General features: G+C 40.8%; 1 protein-coding gene across 1 annotated transcript; it reads left to right on the top strand.

Moving 5' to 3' along the window:
• Nucleotides 1-3,266: 3,266 nt before the first annotated feature.
• Nucleotides 3,267-18,375, top strand: LOC102192629 (sarcalumenin). Its single transcript, XM_005743660.1, has 8 exons — nt 3,267-3,345; nt 9,371-10,312; nt 12,583-12,675; nt 13,362-13,457; nt 15,000-15,116; nt 15,661-15,894; nt 16,284-16,633; nt 17,086-18,375. The coding sequence occupies exons 1-8, from the start codon at nt 3,288-3,290 to the stop codon at nt 17,584-17,586; spliced, it is 2,391 nt and encodes a 796-aa protein (XP_005743717.1). The 5' UTR covers nt 3,267-3,287; the 3' UTR covers nt 17,587-18,375.
• Nucleotides 18,376-19,745: the final 1,370 nt, after the last annotated feature.

The raw sequence follows: 19,745 nt of genomic DNA, 5'->3' as shown, positions 1-19,745 counted from the left end.
TTAAACAGATTCTGATTTCAGTTTTGAACCAGCCGCCATCAAATGTTGGTTTATCGCTCGAAAATATTAACCAACGTTCACGTCTGGTGTTAATTTATGATCGCTCCCAGACAATTTGACTGAATCAGATTTTTTTTTTTTTTTTTTTTTAATTGTAAATGAAAATATGTGAAGTTTAGCTGATGCGATTTGGATGATTCGTATGCTTGCACTGCATGCAGGCTTCTGGTGTTCCTCCAAAGACTATCTAAGTCTCTTTTAGTCCTGGTTTATTAATTTCAGTGACTATGCACTAACGTTTTTTGGTATTTATGCAATTCCATCTTCATTACATTTGTTGGTGTCATTTCTACATGAGGTGAAGATCTCTATGCACCGTCAATAGGTGGTCACGCGCCTACAGTATATGTATGAAACTTGATGAGCTTGTGTCAAAGAATGTAGTCTCTACTTGCAAGGTGCTCTTTTGATAACCCTGGTGCTCTGCTGATGAGCAGTGAGCTGAGGCCAAAACCCTTCATGTAACCGTTAATCACATTTCCTACACATCCAGTTGTTTGTTTTTTTTGTTAAATATTTGTCATTTACACACTTTGAACATGCTCAGAGTGTAGAGCAGGGATGGGTTTTCAGGGTTGCTCACACGCAGAAATGAGCAGCTTTAGGTGGGGAAAACTGAGCAAACAAATCAGATCATTGTCAGTTTTCAGGGCATCAACATTGGCTACAAAAAGGGCAAAAACACTGTTTGGTAAAATGTAAAATTGATACAACACCCAGCTACAATCCCTCCATTTGTCTGTCTCAAAAAAGCACCAAGTCTGTCCACCTCATGTTACTTTGTTCATATTTCTTGGGAATTTGACTGGAAACCCCTGCTACAAGCCTCTCTCCTGTCATACTCAATTTGATACGCTGACTTGATGCTGTAAACATTCCCTTTTCTTGGATTTGTATCTGTCTTTTGATCTCTTGTATGTTCTGTTGCCAACGGAATGCATATTACTAATCGGCATTTTCTCTCGTCTGAAGTAATCTTTTGTTATGACATTTTGTTTATTTCTTGCGGGGTCTTTTTTTTTTTTTTTTTCCTTTTTTCTTTTTCATGAACACATGACTGATGCGTTCAGTGACACTGTCTTGTGTAGGATGTGTGGACACTAGTCACTCCCAGGCATCAGGTTAGACTAGACTAGCATTTTCATGCCAAACGTGGGGTATTTTTCATATTTTGTTTGTGAAACTTTGTTAAAGGGTTTGGTGTTGCTCTGACATATGACAACAGCCTGATTTTAATCTGGGCTGTTGTTGGTCAGAGAAACTCTTACGCCCAAATGTTTCTGTACATTGTGTTGCAGCACTGCTGTTTTTTGGTGGAATTTGACATATTTGATATGAAGCACTTGCTGTTCTTTAATGCCTGAATCAGCTTTCAGGAAGGGTTGTTTTGTTTTGTTTTTCTCCCCATATGCTCTTTGCTGTGACGCAGTTCAAAATCTTTAATTTGTCTTGCTTTTCATTTTTTAAGTGACAAGCCTTTTATATTGTGATTTTAAGTTTTGTTTTTTGTTCTGCATCAGTCCAGGTCGATGAGAAGCTGTTATATTTTGTTTATTAAAAAAAAGAAAAACCTTGGGTAAACAGGCCTTTGTAAAGACGAAAAAATAAAAATTTGTACTTTTTTATTACACTCCCTCTGTTTGGTTGCTTTTATTCATACATACGACCATTTCTGCCCACCAGGTGGTGACAATGAGTGACTATTACTGCTGCGCAGAGTTCAAATTGGTGATCAAAGATGTGGCACACACACATGTGCACTGCAACAACATGTAAAAATGATAAAATATTGTAGTGTACTGTTTTATTTATTTATTTTTTGACAGATTTAAATGCAGTCCACTACGTAGTTGTAGTATGACAGTAGTATTTGAACACAAGTCATTCTATTAAAATAACTTTATAGCACCATTAAAAGATGCATAGTGTACAAGAGCTTTGTAGTCTATTTGAAGGAAGTCAGTGAATCTGAGTGGCTTTTCTGAATGTTTAAGTTCAAATGAATTGTATTAATTTTGACACAACTTTTAGGGGTTGGTTATTAGTGGCAGATTGGCTCGTCTGAGTATTTCTGAGATTTTGCCACACAACCATCTGCAGGGTTTAGAGGGGATAGTTTGACAAAGAGGACAAAATCCAGTGAGTGTCAGTTCTCTGTGCAGAAATGCCCCATTGATGTCAGAAGATGGCCAGACTGCTTTGAAAAGCAGTAACTTGAAAAGCCACTTGTTAGAAGCAGGGTATGCAGAAGAGCATCTCTGATCATACAACACATTGAACCTAGAAGCAGATGGGCTACAGTAGCAGAAGACCACACTGGATCCCACTCTTGTCATGTAAGAACAGAAAACCGAGGCTACAGTTACAGCTTCACGAAAATTGGAACAATGTTTCCTGGTCTGAGTCTCAAGGTCTATGTCAGCTGGATGACAGCCAGGATTTGTGTGTAAACAACATGAAACCCTGGATTCACCTTGCCTTCTATCAGCAGCTCAATCTGGTGGGGGTGTAAAATGGTGTGGGGATATTTGCTTGGCACACTTTGGACGCCTTAATACCAAATGAGTGCTGTTTAAATCATTGTTGATGCCAACCGTGTCCATCCCTTTCTAACCACAGTGTACCAGTCATCTGATGACTGCTACCAACAGGAAAAACACCATACACAGAGCTCAAATGATGTCAAACTGGTTTCTTGGGCATCATAATGAGTTCACTGCAGTCAAATGTGCACCACAGTCTCCAGAACTCAATCCAGTAGAGCGATGTTCGGAAACAAAAGTTTCCAAAATCCCAGAGGAATGTTTCTAGGACCTCCATGACTGTACCTAATAAAGTGGCCACTTACTTTTTGCCCCCAAACCCATGGTAATCCATTCAGTGTTTTTTAATCTGAGCTAAAGCAATGAAGCAAATGAAAGGCATTACTGCTGCACTATAAATGTGACTCAAAAAAAACTTGTCTCATTAAAATGTAAAGCTTCTGAATTTTTCTTTTTCAGTTTTCCGAGGTGCTTTTATACAGCCTGCAAACCAAAGCACAACATGATCACTTAGTCTCCCTCTTCTCTCAACATTCCCGATTAGAACTGGCAGCTGCTCTGACACACAATGGCTGACACGGGTGCAGCTGCTGCCCCCCCCCCTTCACTGGCATGCCCTCTGACCTTCAGCTAGAGCAGTATATATAGCTGAGGGAGATGAGCGGCAGGTCCCTGGCAGCCAAAATGAAGTCTGTGGTGTCTGTGTGCTGCTTGCTGTCTCTTCTGGCCTTGTCTGCTGCAGGTACGGTGGAGGGTTGAAGCTGGGATTTTGTCAAAATGTCTAAGTTTTGTAAAACCGCTTGATGGGTGTGTAATTCAAGCAGGCATGTTTGAAATGGACCAGCTGATCCAAAACATTTAGATGGCTGTAGGTGTATTTCGCCTGTGTCTTTAAGCATGTGGGTTTTTGCAGATCTTGCTGGAAACTGAAATGATAACAAACAACAAATGGAAATTTTAAATATTTTTTAATAGTCTTTATTTATTATTATCATGATTTGAGCCATGAAACTATAATGGGGTCACTGCTAACTGAATGCATTCTCAGGTTTGACTCTTAGGTGTGTACTATATGCTTCTGTGGTGCAGTGCAGAATTTTTGGTTGTGTAAGTGGAAATGTCAGGGCTGAGGTGTGACTCCAGCTGATGGAAACTGTCCTGCCTGCTGCTTATTCTCTGTGCCCTCCAGAGTAACACAGTGACGGCACTGACAGAGTAACTTGGACATACTCCAAAGAATCACGTTCTCTTCTGCATCCAAAGTAAACGCAGTGATTGAAAATACAAATACAAATCATCTGCATTAACAGCACCGTGCGGTGCCCGAGTAAGGATTTACAGATATAGGCATGACACTTAATCAAACTTGTTGCGAAAGTTGTTTCAGAACGTTATAGTTGTTTTTAATTGATTTCTTTACTAAAGTTGAAGCCAGGAACACCCTTGTCTGCCCTTGCATTGCTTCATTTTGGCCCCTACAAGCTGCTGTAGTCAGGTGTCACAAAGTCGTCATCAGATACTGTAGTCACCAAAGCCGGGGATCAGTATATCTCTCTTTCAGAAATGCTCACATATTTGTGCTGTGTAAATAGTCACATACAGTGACTCACTCATCATAAAGTCATACATGAGCACAGACAGTCAGTACTTGATTTAATGTCTCAATAAAGCTTCACCACTCCCACTCTGCAGAGCCGCTAATCTGTCATTCCAGTCAGCGCTGTCCAGTCAGGATGTTCCTTCTAAAACAGGCACGAGAAGCTCGGCACAGGGAATATAAGACCTGAGCCGAGAAGCCCAACAGTTGGGCTGTTTAAAATTACATAATGGGGCATTAAAAGTCGAGGTGAATGAAAATAAACTGTGGTGATAGAGTTGCTAACAGAAAGCACGCTGTCTTTGGAGGGTTAAATGACTGTATTTAATTAACTGTTTAAAGATGATGCTAAATGATGTATTTAAGTACTTGTTAACTGCTGGTGGCCTTCTAGCATATAAGATGGCATTTGCCAATGTCAGGACTCGAATGAAGAAGAACAAAAGAAAAACACACATATCGACCCAAAATTTAACCGTCCTTCCATCCTGTATGCGAATAACTGTGGTTGTTATGCTCAAAGTGCAATACATAGCTGCATGTCATTGATCTCACCACTGATGCTTTTATTGTTCTTGGTCTTTAAAAAGAGCTTTGTGCCGTTGCACACTGTTGCAGGGGCTGCGTGTAATAGTGCAGCACAGATGCAGGCCTGCCTCATGAGAATCACATGGAGAAGAAGAGCGTCACACTTCCTGAAAATAGGAGTGGAATTATCCCTCCTTCTTTTCACCCTCTGACTCATTGTGTCACTATTTCTGTCTCAAAGTTGTACCATCCAGCACCCAGGCACCTGTCCCACTCTATCCCCACAACACCACGGTCTGCCCAGGCTCCACTGCAGCAGCCGGCGGTGCAGGGATCAGGAGCACATTGCTCCTTGATTTTGATAGCTTTACAAACTGAATCATTATCTATTAAATTATTGTTTTTAATATGCTAATATCACAATAGCACATTAGCTTGCTAAGATTAACACAAAAGAAGCTTTATTTCTAAATCCCATATATTTTGTTCTGGACCACTGATCACTGTATTCATGACCTTAGTAAGGCTCCAGTCACAAAGACCATTCTTTATATTTGTGTGGCTAACCATCAGTATCCAAAGAAAAGACCATTTGGGGAGTGGTTGACAGAGGTTCCTGGCAATCACATGGTGAAAATTGCAAAACCTCCTTGCGATTGCTCTTGTCTGTAGCAGGTTTCCGCAGTGAGCTTCCATGAAAGACGCTGGTTTGTCTTGCAAGCAAGTGGTAGTGAAACTGTGAAAAGCGCAATACGAACTGGAAATGGAGACCATTTGCTTTCAAAGTAAAAGTTGAACCTTTTAAAACGTCTAGCCTATAGTACTAAGGCACAACTTTTACTTGAAGGTGAATATGCTCTATTTCAAGTTTGCATCACGCTTATTGAAGTTTTGCTACCACCCAGCTAGTAGTTAGTAGGTGTTTGCAGACCAGCCAGCATCGCCTACAGGCAATCTGCTAGCAGCCAAAGCAATCACAAGGAGAGTTTTTTTTTCCCACTTTGTTTGTGACTGGTTTCTGTACATTTTTCTCTATCAGATGGTCGCCAGCTGGTCTGTGAGACTGAGGCCACCTTTGCTGATGAGTTTATGGTCGGAAATCTTTTAAATTTTTTTCATGATGCTCACTTTTTATCTAAAGTAAAATAAATACAACAACAGTAACTTTTAGCTCATAGCTACCCTGTACATCAGGGGTGGGCAACTCCAGGCCTCGAGGGCCGGTGTCCTGCAGGTTTTTAGATCTCACCCTGGATCAACACACCTGAATCACATGATTAGTTCATTACCAGGCCTCTGGAGAACTTCAAGACGTGTTGAGGAGGTCACTAAATCAGCTGTGTTGAATCAAGGACACATCTAAAACCTGCAGGACACCAGCCCTCGAGGCCTGGAGTTGCCCACCCCTGCTGTACATCAAGTGTATATGAGTAGGTGATGCAATCCTTGCTCGTCAAGCCTGGTTTCAGAAACTGAATCAAAATGATGAGTTTGAGGTTTCAGCAGAGGACTTCACAAACCCATGGGTATCATAAAAGTGGCTACATCCATCTAATATGTACAGCAGACCAGCAGCAGACCCTTATTACCGTTCTCACAGCTATGCTGTAAAAAATGCTATAAAAATGAGAAAAACACTTATTTGGGTTTCTTCTAAATGTTTTTTTATATTGGAAAGCTGTGTCTCTGAAAGCACAGGGGATTATTTTCACACATACTATGTCTCATATTTTTTTCCTTTCACACTGGCACGTCATTCCCATTTTTAATTATGTTAACTTTAATTTAATTTGGCCACTGCTGGCAACTAGCACAGCAGAAAATGATCTCCCTGCTTGATGTGATCTTGAGACCAGCAGTTTCGAGAATAGCGTGTGCATGAAGTTCAGACAGCGTCGCTGCAGTGTTTGCAAGTTTTAAAAACTACATGTAAATACCAGGTTCTTTAAACATGCACTTTCAGCAGTTAGTGTGATAAAGAGCCTTCCACTAAATTAGCATGTCAAGGATTTCAAATAAATGTTTGGTACATACGCTTTGATAATTGATCAGATGACAAAAACAGCGGATATTTAATCTGTTTTGTATTACATAATTAGTGAATGACCTTTAAACAATGACCTTGGTGTGAAATGTCATTTAACTCTGGAAACCTTCATTCACTAACTAAACTCAGGATTGCAGCGCCTGCTGCTGTTCATGTTACTATGCAGACAATGCTGTAACAACATGTCTATGGACGGCATCCAGACCTCCCCCAAGCTTGATCAGAATCTCTGAACCATACACCCTCCTCACTTTTCCTCTCACTAATCCCCTCTCTTTGAGTCACTCATTTGCTGACACCCATCGTGCACTTAAGTCTGGCCAAGATGTGTTTTATTAGTCTTGTTACACCCAAAATGACAGAGTCTGGACAAGCATGACTTAGCCTCCTTTAGTAACAGCGAGGGAGCATCTTCGCATCCAAATGCTGTCTCTCTGATGCTAATCGCGCTCAGAAAGTGTGATAAAGTCAAAAGACTCTTCTGCTTAGAAAGGAATTGTTTGTGGGATTTTCTGTCTTTTTGTGTGTTAGAGCTGAGGATTGGACAGGTTGTCCATTAAAGCCATGTTTAGCGATGGACCAGTGAAACAAATCTTGTTGTTTTCACTTGTATGAATGGACTGAGTTCCAGTACATAGTGTCCAAAACATTTTAAATTATAACCTTTATAGTTCGTGAACAGTGAGGATTCTGTGGGATTAGAAACCTTCTCTGGTCACAGATGCTGACAGCAGCTCAGTAGGTGATAAGCTAATGAAGCTTCCAAGAGGTGATAAGCAGCATCATGAGAATAACGTTCATGTGTGGTGTTTGATTCAAGGTCTTAAAATAGGGTAAAGAAAACATAAATCAAAGCTTAAAGTCCAAGTATACCTGACTAGGAGGGAGCTACTGGTTACTTTCACATCCACCTTTTAGACAGAAAGTAGCCGATAGCCGCACTACTCTTTGCCCACAGAGACGAAATGGAAAGGCATCTGCATTGATACTAACCTGATAGTTTGGCTCACTCAGCATCTGGATTTTCTTTCATGAACTAATCTTGGATGTGCACACTGATTCAGAGGTTTGGAACTAGCCAATCCTGATACAGCAAAACAGAGAAAGTTTCCTGTGTTGTGGATTTTATGCTGTTGTTACAGTTTTTCCCCCAGCAGCCTTTTAACTTGTCAAAACAGGAACAGCGCAAGTGAAACAAGTTTGGGTAATAATGATTTCATTTCATCAAGTGTCCCAGTAAGCCGTGACAGTGAAACTGAAATATAAAGCTTTAGATTGTGAGTCTAACCAAAGAAAGTTTATCGAGCAAAATAATTCATGCACTGGATTAAATTAGTAGAATTTAAATACATTTATGTTGGAAGTATTTTGTGCAAAAATGTAAATGAAATTATCACAAATTACTTATCAGCGTAGGACAATCTAATAACCATGACAGCTGCCTGAGGCTATTAGTCTTCATCCATTACACTGACCCCATCGTGTAACATGACCCGTAGACATGTATTTAACTGCCTCACATCACACGTTGTATCAATGTGCGTTCCTCCTCACACGCAGTTATAATTAAACAGAGGTCGTGGCCTTGTGCTCTCTGGTCACTGTGGTAGTGAAGTGTATCTCACGCACATGTATGTAGTGTAATGTAGAGGGAGAAGCTTGTTTATAGGTATGATTGTTTCGATGCCACGGTAACTGTAGAACAATGCTGATGTCTGTTTACCTGAACGGGTGCGAGCAACTTGGTGTAGTCTCTGCTAATAATGTCATATTGACCTGTGAGAAACATTTAAACCATTTTATCATCAATCACTGAACAAATCTTTGGCTTTAAAGTTAAGAAAACATTATTTAGTGGGAAAAGGCAATGTGTGGGTTAAACAGCATGTTTCTTGGTCTCTTCTACAGTTGCAAATAATCCTTGTTTTTTTTTATATACCTGGTCTTGCTGCAGCCTGTCAGGTTATCAGTTTTCTTCCGCTGCCTAATCATCCAAACAGAAGATTTGAATGGCATACATCACAGTTTTTGATTCAGTACTAATCAAGTGATGCTTCTATTTGTCCTTATTAATGATAATATAATAGAATTTATTTGAAAATCAGGAAATAAAGGAAATTATTTATTCATTCACACTTTTGGCCAGAAATTTCATGTTAATTAAAAACACCACATGAGCAAAAATGTGTACCCTTACATGAATTCATTTCTGTTTGGCGTCCTCTGCCACTGTCCAGTGTTTGTAGCTTTAAATAGTTCATTCCTTCATTCCACCAGTCAAGGAACTGAAATCTGAGTCAGAAATCCAAGAGGTGATAAACCTGTGATCTGCTCTGTTCAAGCATCCTGATTGAATGCAGGTCGAACGCTGACGTAGCAAACAAGGGTGACTTGTCTGTACATCTCTACTTGAAGTGAATTGCATAACAGTGATTTTTGACTATGAAATGTGAGGCATTTCATTGCATCTTTTTAAAGTCTGAGATGACAATCACTTCTCTTTCTTTACAAAATTTTGCTGTCAGAGATATTTCAAAGGTTTCTGTCATGCTGAAAGGTAAACTTTTGTAAAATCATATTTCCCTCTCGTTTCAGATCTCCTGACAGACTCCTCTGTCCAAGATGAGGATCCTCGGATGCGTCTGAAGCTCCAGCGGCCAGAGGGAGACCTCTTTTCCTGTGGCTGTGACACATCAGAGGAGCATTCCAGCCAGAGCTCCTCCAACGACACCCCAGCCCCAGAGAGGGCCGTGTGCCATCCCTGCAAAGCCCCATCGACTGCAGATGCTGAAAAAGACCCATCCTCCTCAGAGGATAAGGAGGAAGAGGAAGCACCACAAGAGGATTCTTCCACCGAGGTGGCAGCAAGTGAAGAAGAAGATGAAGAAGAAGTGACATCAGATGAAGAAGCTGAGGAGACAGTAGATGATCCACCTATTCCTGAAGATGAGGAGGAGACTTTGGCTGTGGCTGAGGAAGATGAGGAAGAAGCCAAAAATGGAATATCCCAGGAGGAAGAAGGGATTGAACCTAAGGATACTGATGGAGAAGATGCGGTTAAAGAGACTGAGGAATCAGAAGATGAAGACGTACAGGAAGAAACAAAGGAAGCTTCTGTAGAAATGAAAACTGTGGAAACAGTCCTGCAAGACGATACAGATGTGGAGGATGCAGCTGAGAGGGAGGCGGTCAAAGTGACCGAATCAGAATCACAAGAGGAACCAGAGGTGGTTCCTGAAACCAACCCTGAGTCTGAAGAAACGGAGCCAGAACTGACAGAAGAACCAAAAACAGTATCAGCAGATAGTTTAGAGACTGAACCTGAACCAGAAGTCACTGCAGAGTCTCCGGCTGGAGTGATTTTAGAAAAGCAACAAGAGCCAGGAGTCACTCCACAGGTTCACCCAGAAGCTGTTACAGAGGAGATAACACCACAGTCGGTTGAGGAAGCAGGAGTGCAGGATGTAACTGAGGAAATTACAGTAGAGGCAGTGGAGGAGGTGACTCCAGAGGAGCCTTCACAGTCTAAATCCAAAGGTACAAAAACATGATGTCCCTACGATTTGTATATCAGATGTTTAAGCTCAGCTTTTATATAAAATCGATTTGTTTGAGGGAGTGTTTTGAAGAAGAGCAAGGTGACTTGTATGTTTTTGCTGAAACCAGAGCTAAATGTCTTGTCTTCATTCTGACCTGCAAGTAGACTTGGAGGGATCGTGTTACAGAAAATCTGTCCCCATCCAGCTGGTGCTTCTGTGATTAAGGAAGCATGTCATTATCTGGTATCCGGGTGTTGACACCTACTATAAAAGAGGAAGGCAAAGTCCTAAAGGGATTCCAATCTCTTACTCTGATCCCACTTCATTAATTTGTTCATTCATCATGTTTGGTGGGGTGCATGCTGTCTTTTTTTAATCGTAAATGAAAAAGACCTGTATCTTTGCCTGCTTGTAAATATTAGATGAGAACCCTGACAAAAATCTCATATTTTCAGACTAAATATGAAAGTGCAGCCAGCTGGGAGAGAAACTGAACCCAATGCAAGCAACGACATGTGGTTTTTAGACTTTGTTCGCTTGCGAGCATAAAACAAACATTATTTATGGTTTTAGTTAGTGGACCTTATGGGTGATATTAGGGAGATAATTTTTTATATAACCAGTGTAGCTATATCTGTTTTCAGTCTTTGTGCTAAGCTGATCTTCTAGTCATTTCATAGCTGTAGCTTTTTAGCTTTCAGACCTAAAATCGTATGTAGATGGTGACTATAGGCATTGTGGTACCATCCATTGGTTTGAGGAGCAGTATTTTGAAGTTTTATGGCATCCATGTGACTTTTTTTGTCTTCTTTGGCACCAGTTTCTCAAGTGAAATCATGCACACAATAGTTGGGAGTTGCTGAAGGCACATTTTCTGTTTCCGTTTTGTTGTTGAAAGTCAGATAGTAGTTGGTGAGAGTTTTTGCAGGTCAGGGAATATAAATTATCCCCACATGACCGATGGTTGCCAGATGGTCTGACTGGGACCTTATTCACTTACCGGTAACCTTACAGGGTCACACATCTAAAATGGCAAACAAGTTACTCTCACATGGTTAGCAGTCACATGACTGCAAAACCGAAATATTCCACAGACTCTGTGGGTTGCTGGCCACACAGCAAGCCAGTCGGATAATTACATTAAAACTGCTTTAAAAGTTTCTGGTAACAACCACCTGTCAATCAAAGCTTCCGGTTACTAAACTTTAAGTCTTCATACTGTTCATAAGGTTAAAGCTGAAGGCCTGTGATTGAATCTCACCTCTGGTCTCTCTCCTGTTGTCCTACTGCAACAAAGGCTAAAAAGCCAAAAATATATATTTGAAAAATGTAAAAGTTTTACTTTTGTTACGAATGGGTAAATTATCTACAAGACTAACATTTTTAACCCATTGTAAACACGTTCATTTCACTGTAAGTTGGCCTCTTTTCACATTGGCTCACTTTTAGAGGCAGACTCAAGTGGCCACTTAAGGACCTGCCATATTTGGCACTTGTGCTCTGGCTTCATTTTTCAGCCTTGGAGTCGCTTACTATGACATGCCTACTGATTTTCTCATCGAGCTTCTGACAAGAAGGAAATAAAAATTAAAAAATGAGTCCCTTAATTTAAAGAACGCCTCACTGGAACATTTCATGCTTACCCTTTGGAAATGTTCGGTGGAGCACCCAGAAAAGAATCTATTGATAAATGAAAACAACCCAAGCTTTGAGTAGATGAAAAGATTTTTATTTTTATTTTTTTACAAACGCTGTAATGTGCAATTTGCTTATTTGGCAGCTTATTGGTCTGTCGCAACTTTAATAAAGACATTGTGTTTTGTGTTTTGTGTATATAAAATGTGCCTTATGACATAAATTCTGTTTGGTAATGAGATATTTGTGTCACTGGGCATTTAACTGAGACAGGTCATGAAATGACAGCAATGGTCTATGGTATCCGGCTTCTCTCTTTCTTTTGTGCACATGCCAAATCCCCAGAATATGACACTGTGTGTAGTTAAAGAGGAATCAGAAACAATCTCTGGTACAGAAATAAACAGCCGGGAGTAGCTGTGGAAAGGAATCGACAGATAGATATATAACAGCATGACATAACAATTTAGGACATTTTACATTGAGTCCACGTTTGTTTTCCCACCATGTCAGCAGTTGTGTATATTTTTCACAGATAAAATTCGATTACTTGCTGTCACCGTGTGCCTGTTTTTCCATGTTAATTGTCACGTGTTAACCGAAACAGTTGGTTCTTCCAATTTAAATGCACAGAAGGAGAGACATTAAGCGTGGCACTGAGGAACCGTTCCCACATTGAGGATACGCTGCGACTGGCGTCTGCTGAACCGTCAGCAGAGTTCTCAGGTAAGGAAGGAACTTTAAAACTCCCATAAAACACATCCTCTCAATAAAAAGCTGGTTCTTCAGTGAGCGCATTTGCTACGCTGCACACTGTTTCAAACATCTTTCAGACTTTTGCTGCAGAAATAACGCCTGGAGTCATGTACTGAAAAAATGCAGGAGAATGTTTACAGCTACTTTGTCAGTGGAAAAGAAAAACAGATGCTTTTCTGCATGCATATGAAAGGAAGTTTGAAACAATTTTGGAGTTTTTTTTCTGCAGAAACTATTCTGAAAATTGCTTCCCGATGTCTGGGTCCTGAGGCCTTTATGTGAGCATGTGTGTACAGTATGAAAGTGTGTGTGTGTGTGTGTGTGTGTGTGTGTGTGTGTGTGTGTGTGTGTGTGTGTGTGTGTGCAGACGTGTCTTAAGGGAAGGTGATTAATCAGTGAAAATGCCTAACTCTGTCCCCGGCACAAAAAGCCCCTCTGTTCTGTTGAGCTAGATTGTTTTGTTGCGGTGAGGCCAAAGAGCTGAGCAAAGCCAGCCCCTAATCACCTCAGATCCATTCAGTAAACTTTAAGAAGCCGATTCATCACATACGGCAGGAGCAATTGGTGTCGTCAGTAAGGGTAGTAAGAGCATTCGTAATGCTCTTTTACATAACCATCCCAACAGTCCAGGTTGTCTTTCCTTTCCTCCCCTCCAGGTGCCGTGAAGACGCTGCTGAACATCTACCACAAGGCCGTCAAGCCAGTAGAGCAAGCCTTCAAGTACAATGAGCTCAGGCAGCATGAAGTCACAGGTGATTTAGCTTCCTGCGGAGTTTAACTGCCCTTACCAAAGCACTAACAGTTTGTCTGTACAGTCACAAACAGGTTTTACAGGTCCACATTAGCAACATGGGAAGAAACTGTTGGTCATGATCTCTTCACGTCTATTTTTAACTTCAGCAGCGGCCTCTTGTGTTATAAAGTTCACTCTTAATTTCAGGCCGTTAGAAATCAGAATTTCACATGCTTCCCTGTCACAGAAATACTGTTGCTGTGAATGTCAGTCAGAAGCCACAGTTCTGGTAACTTGTCAAAAGAAACACAAAGCGTACGACACGACTTCAACACATTGCTTTTCCAGCCGTTTACTGTGGTGTGTAAAACCAAAGCAGCACACCCTACCCACATTCCTTTATCAGTTCACATGTACACAGTGCCTGGTTTAATGAAATGGAACAGCACAGCAACACTGAAGTACAAATAAAGTCATAATTATAAATGAATATGAAGCCAAGATGTGACATTAATCAAACCAGGCACACAGAGAAGCACAATAAGGACTCTGTCTGCTGAAATTTAAAGGGAACATTGTGTGGGCCAGGAGCACTGCAACTTTGTTCCATAGCACTTCAGGGCATGGAGTATTATTTATGCTAAGGAGCAGGATCAAGACTTCACACTGTGCCATGTGATTCTGGGACACCTTGTGTTCCAGAATGGAAGTACACAATTAGAATCAATTCAAAGGTAGTTTCATTTATTATTGTTATTATTATTTTTTACATTGGTGAGTATATATCACAAAGTGTACCATTAAGGTCTTTTATATTAAGAGATTCTATGCTTTGTTTTCTACGTTTATTTTCTGAGGGGAGAATAAATGTGCTTTGAATTAAATGTCCCCATTCATTTTGGTATTTCCTTTGTCCAACGGGAGGTTTTAATTTAAAGACAAGGACGCCACAAAAGAATAATCAGAGGGATTTACCAAAACTTTAAGTGGTCACCTTCAAAACTTTCTAGCATTCTTGAAAGTCTTTGCTGACCTGGGTTGCTCTGAATTAAAGTGTCAGGGGTGCATACCCACTGTATACTGGCAAACCAAACAACCGGTGTGTGGTGTGGTGACATGAGCAGGATGGCTGCAGCTGTGGATTTACTGTTAACTCTTTCCCCAAAAAAGAGAACATTTGGTGACCTTTCCTGTACCCTTAGTGATGAGTTTTGACACTTCAACATATATCAATATATCAATATGTTGAAGGGGTTTTTTCAAAGGGTGATGCTAGCAAGCTGTAAAGGCAGAGGTCACCCTCACTAGCTTCTGAAGCACAGCCAGTCATTTTGTTCTGGAAGCAAGCCTGAAAAATGACAGAGACCAGGATTAGCTCTAGTAAGCACCCGAGGAGGGAAAGATGTTTAAAAAAAAAAAACAGTAGTTAAACAGTAGCATAGTTTAAGTTTTTCAAAAACAAGAAAGAGGAGGGTTTGATGTGTTTAATGACTTCTTTGTCTATGTCTTTGTTCCTTTTTTCTTCATCCTTCTTTTTTATGTCTGGCTCTCACATACTCAGAGGGCGAGGTCACATCCAAGCCCATGGTTTTGTTTCTGGGACCCTGGAGCGTTGGCAAGTCCTCTATGATCAACTATCTGCTGGGTCTTCATGGCACCCCCCAGCAACTCTACACAGGTTCATACAGATAAAGCATGATTGTTAGTTTGTCAGTGACAGCTTCATCTTGACTTGAAGCTATAATGTAACAGTGTAAATAAACAGAATAGTATTAATAGTAATAATAATAGCTTGATGCATGCTCAATAATCCAGGTGAGGAAATCCCAGAAAGTGGATTATGTTGTCCTGGATGCGATGTTTTCAGTTTCAACACGTTCTCAGACTATATAACGTATTATATATTATTTCATTATTAAGGAAGGTTCATTGCCACTTTGGCCTGTATGACACAAATAAAACAACCCTGAATATCTGCCAAAAGTTTTATCCCTTCTTTTAAACATGTTAAGAACACATTTGTCTAGAAACATTTTACAAATAAGGCTCAAAGTTTAGTTAAACATTTAAACAATAGTTTATTTTTACAGTCATTAAACATTAGACAAGCATTTTGTTTTAGTACTAAAATTATATGTTGGAGTTATTTTGCATTAACAAGTTATTATTACAAATTAATTAATCAAATTAATAAAACATTTCCTTTTCCATCATTTCAACAGGTGCTGAACCCACTACCTCCGAGTACACTGTCATAATGCACGGCGAGAAGTTTCGGAGTGTAGAGGGCATCGTCATGGCGGCAGATAGCTCGAGGCCTTTCTCGCCTCTAGAGAAGTTCGGCCAGAACTTTCTGGAGCGACTGGTCGGCATTGAGATGCCACACAAGCTGCTGGAGAGGGTCACCATAGTCGACACACCGGGCATCATTGAAAACCGAAAGCAGCAGGAAAGAGGTGATGGTCACATTTCTTCTATTAGTGCAGCAGTTGATGAAATATTTAATGTTTTTGTTCTAATTCTCTAATTAGACATGTAAAATTTAACTGCAGGCTGCTATTACTGGGGTGATCCACTACAATGACATTTCCACACTGGTTTATAGAGAGAGTTGGATTAAATCAGTATACAGCACTATCGGATATCTACACTCTTTATTAAACCTATATTTTCTGCTACTTATTTGTTTTTTATGATTTTTTTTTCAAGTAAGCCTTTCACAGAAAACAAAGAATAGCTGTTAATAAAAAGCATGCTGATTGGTTTATCTTCTGGATGCAATGAGAGGTTTCCTTGAAGCTTTCTGACTCTAAAACACACATAAATTGTCCTCTTTTTCCTTCAGGATACCCATACAATGAGGTGTGCCAGTGGTTCATTGATCGGGCTGATCTCATCTTCCTGGTCTTTGATCCTACTAAACTGGATGTGGGAGGTGAGCTGGAGATGCTCTTTCGGCAGATGAAGGGCCGTGAATCACAGATCCGCCTCATCCTCAACAAGGCAGACAGCCTCTCGACCCAGAACCTGATGAGGGTCTACGGAGCCCTGTTCTGGAGCATGGCACCGCTCATCAATGTCACCGAACCTCCTCGAGTGTACGTCAGCTCCTTCTGGCCTTACGCCTATGCTCCAGACACCAGCCGGGAGCTGTTTATGAAGGAGGAGATCTCACTGCTGGAGGACCTCAACCAGGTGCAACTTCTACAGCAGTTTTTGTTGACTCATTAGTTTAATAAGCAGGATTAAACTGGAATTAGCTTTCAGGTGGGCGCTGGAGTAGAAGTGGGGGCTTTTGAAACACTGGAAGCAAAAAGTAGCAGCAAATCTTTTAAGTGAGAAGTGTGGCAGCACAAATGCAAAAGAATTACCGAAATACAGCTTAAACCAGTGTGATTACAGAGAGGAGGTTGTGTTTTACTGAGAGCAGTACATATGTCATATTAAGTGGACTGATGTTGGGTATGAGCTTTCAGACTTTTTCAGAAGTCTACTTGTTGGTTCAGTACTACTGGACTTCATGATGGTATCATTGCAATCAAAGCACACGTTCGTGCTAGTAATCTATAATTCATTGTTTCGGTTTGGTCCTTTTATCTGTTTTGTGTCACCCGCTCTCTCTCGTTTCTCTTCCTCCTCCCTTGCAGGTGATTGAAAATCAGATGGAGAACAAGATCGCATTCATTCGGCAGCACGCCATCCGTGTGCGCATCCACACTCTGCTGGTGGATCGCTACCTCCAGACCTACTACGATAAGCTGGGCTGGTTTGGTGACCCCCATGAGGTGTTCCAAGACATTGTCAATGACCCCGACAAGTATTACATCTTCAAGTCCATTCTGGCTAAGACCAATGTCAGCAAATTCGACCTGCCAGACAAGGAGGCCTACCAGGACTTCTTCGGGGTCAACCCGATTTCCAACTTCAAGCAGCTCTCCTATCACTGCAGCTGGACTGGAGGCTGCCTGCTGGAGAAGCTCGAGAAAGCCATTTCACACGAGCTCCCGGCTCTGCTCGGCAGCGTTAGCAAGAGGACAGATGCACCCGCCCCTGCGAAAGCTGCAACAACACCGCCGCCTCCCCTCCCTGGTACCTGTGAGGGCCCTGCATGTGAGGAGAAGCCCAAAAACCGCTGGAGGAGACAGTGAGATGGAGGAGAAGGGTGCAGGAGGAGGCAGATGGTGGCTGGGAAGACAGAGAAATGTACCACGAACTAGAGAAACTGGAAGACCCGAATCAGAAGTACTTAAGTTTATTTATTAGTGCTTGTTTGTGTCTTTATGATGTACCAAGCAGACAGAATATTTAGGCTCGTATAATCTCACAAGATATCTGAATGAAATCTGAGAGACATTCTATCTCACATCTTTCAAGTTTGTATATTATTTATTGGCTCTGCTTTTCATCAGAGAAAATTTGCTGGCAGTGACTCTACTCTTCCAACGATATTAAACGCTGCGTCTTTTGTGTGCAATGTCTGAAAATTCAGTGCAATCTGCAGTGCTGTGTTCTTATGGCCTCTACTCACCTAGCCACCAGGTTAAATGTCCTAAAATCAGAATAGGTTTATATTAGTACAATGGAAGAGGGAATGGTGCTCCTGTTGTGTTTTCAAATGTCCCTGTACCACATTTAGTTGTAATTCCACTACCCTACTGTAAACTGTACTGGACTCTGTATTTTATTATACAATGTTCATTATACAAACTATTTTTATTTGAACATCTCTGGTGATTTTCTGTTTATCCAATGCAAAAACCCATAATAACACGTGGCCTTTTCAGCCATCCAAACTGATACTAGTGTTACCTCAACCACGGCTGCAGACCACATGGGCATTTCCTTTAAAGTGTAATCTTCTTCTCATTCTTTTAGGCCTGTTTCTCATTGTCATTGTTTTGTGTGATTTCTTTTGAGTAAACACCAAAAATCAGGAATCGTGCCTGTTTCCTTTGTGAGCCTTCAAAGACATTACCGACGAAAATCTCTCCCACTGAAACTATTTATAATTCATATCATTTGGTTGTTCGGCTGCAAAATTTAGAAGGCTTTGGGAATACACAAGGTAAAAGCATCAGTTCTCGCAACATGCTGTTTTGGACTGTCAGCTGAGAGGAAGAAACTGCAATCAGATTTATTCACATACATCCATCCGGATACATGCTTTATGGATCCGAGGCATAGCTGAGCGTGTAGCAGCTGAGTGAGCTCACAGCAGCCCAAATCACAGCAAAATAGAAACGCTAAGCTTTTTTATAAGCTGCTGGTTAATTATCCTTTGCAGTGAGGGAAGACAGACACCAGGTGGCGCTTCCATTCAATGTGTTAATTGATGGTGAAAAGAAAGCAATAGGTTGGATGTATTTTTATAAGCTGCCCGTTTTTTGCAGTTTGTTTAACAGCTGCACAAACTTGGTATAGACACAGTTTTTATGCTTGCTCGTGGTTTGTCAGCAGCTTATCGTTTTATATAGGCTCAAATTTCTTTAAAGCAGTGCATTTTTCATCAATCAAAAGTTTGTGTGTGCGTGAGTATAATTATATATCTATGTGAAGTGATTTAGATGGATCCCACTACAATCGTGTGCCAGACACAGTGTAGCACAGTCAGCACAGAAGTGTGCAGGCAAGCAACATGAGATGCGTTCATAGTTGTAGGACAAAAGTCTGACAATGTAGAGAGTCAATGATAAAAGATCACACTCTGTAAATACGGCATATGGTGGCCTACACAATTAGCGCGGCTTTTCTAAATCACCGCCCACATCGCAGATCTGTTCAGCGATGAATGAAATTAAACAAAGAGGCAATTCAGGCAATTCGAGCGACAGTGTCTCGCTGCTTCAAAAGCACACAATGAAACCTTGAAACTGAGCTGAATAATCAATGCTCTAGACCACTTAGACACTACTTTAAAAAGTGACTCGACAACACACTCCAAACAAACTCATCTTTAGTGTATATGGTGTCATACAAGCAACATTTCAAGTTACTTGTCGTTCATTCACTTGTTTATTTATTTTTTGCCTTTCTTTTATTCCAGACTGTTTGGACACTGGGAAATAAGTCACTGTACATGTTTACTTGTGATTCAGTGTATTTTTACCACTATTTGTTTGAATTAGATCAAATAAATGATTTTTCGTGCTAGGCGCCTGAGTGTGATTGTTCCAACATGGAATTGCTACCATACTAATGCAAAGAAAGCATGCTTGTCATGTTTAATATGTTAGTTTAAGTTGGCTCATTCACTCTAAATGGTAAGTCATATGGAATATTTGATACTAGCCCAAAGAATCACACAAAT

This window comes from Pundamilia nyererei, unplaced genomic scaffold (assembly GCF_000239375.1).
Source record: "Pundamilia nyererei isolate P.nyererei 1_Seehausen unplaced genomic scaffold, PunNye1.0 scaffold00134, whole genome shotgun sequence".
In the NCBI taxonomy this organism is placed as follows: Eukaryota; Metazoa; Chordata; class Actinopteri; order Cichliformes; family Cichlidae; genus Pundamilia; species Pundamilia nyererei.
Note: the sequence above shows the minus strand (reverse complement) of the source record. Positions and strands in the feature narration are given on the sequence as shown.

Bases quoted from the DNA above. Each gene is read 5' to 3' on its own strand.
- LOC102192629 (XM_005743660.1), top strand. From the start codon at position 3,288: ATGAAGTCTGTGGTGTCTGTGTGCTGCTTGCTGTCTCTTCTGGCCTTG. The intron at 3,346-9,370 runs GTACGGTGGAGG...CTCTCGTTTCAG, and splicing joins TCTGGCCTTGTCTGCTGCAG to ATCTCCTGACAGACTCCTCT. The intron at 15,117-15,660 runs GTTCATACAGAT...TCATTTCAACAG, and splicing joins CCCCCAGCAACTCTACACAG to GTGCTGAACCCACTACCTCC.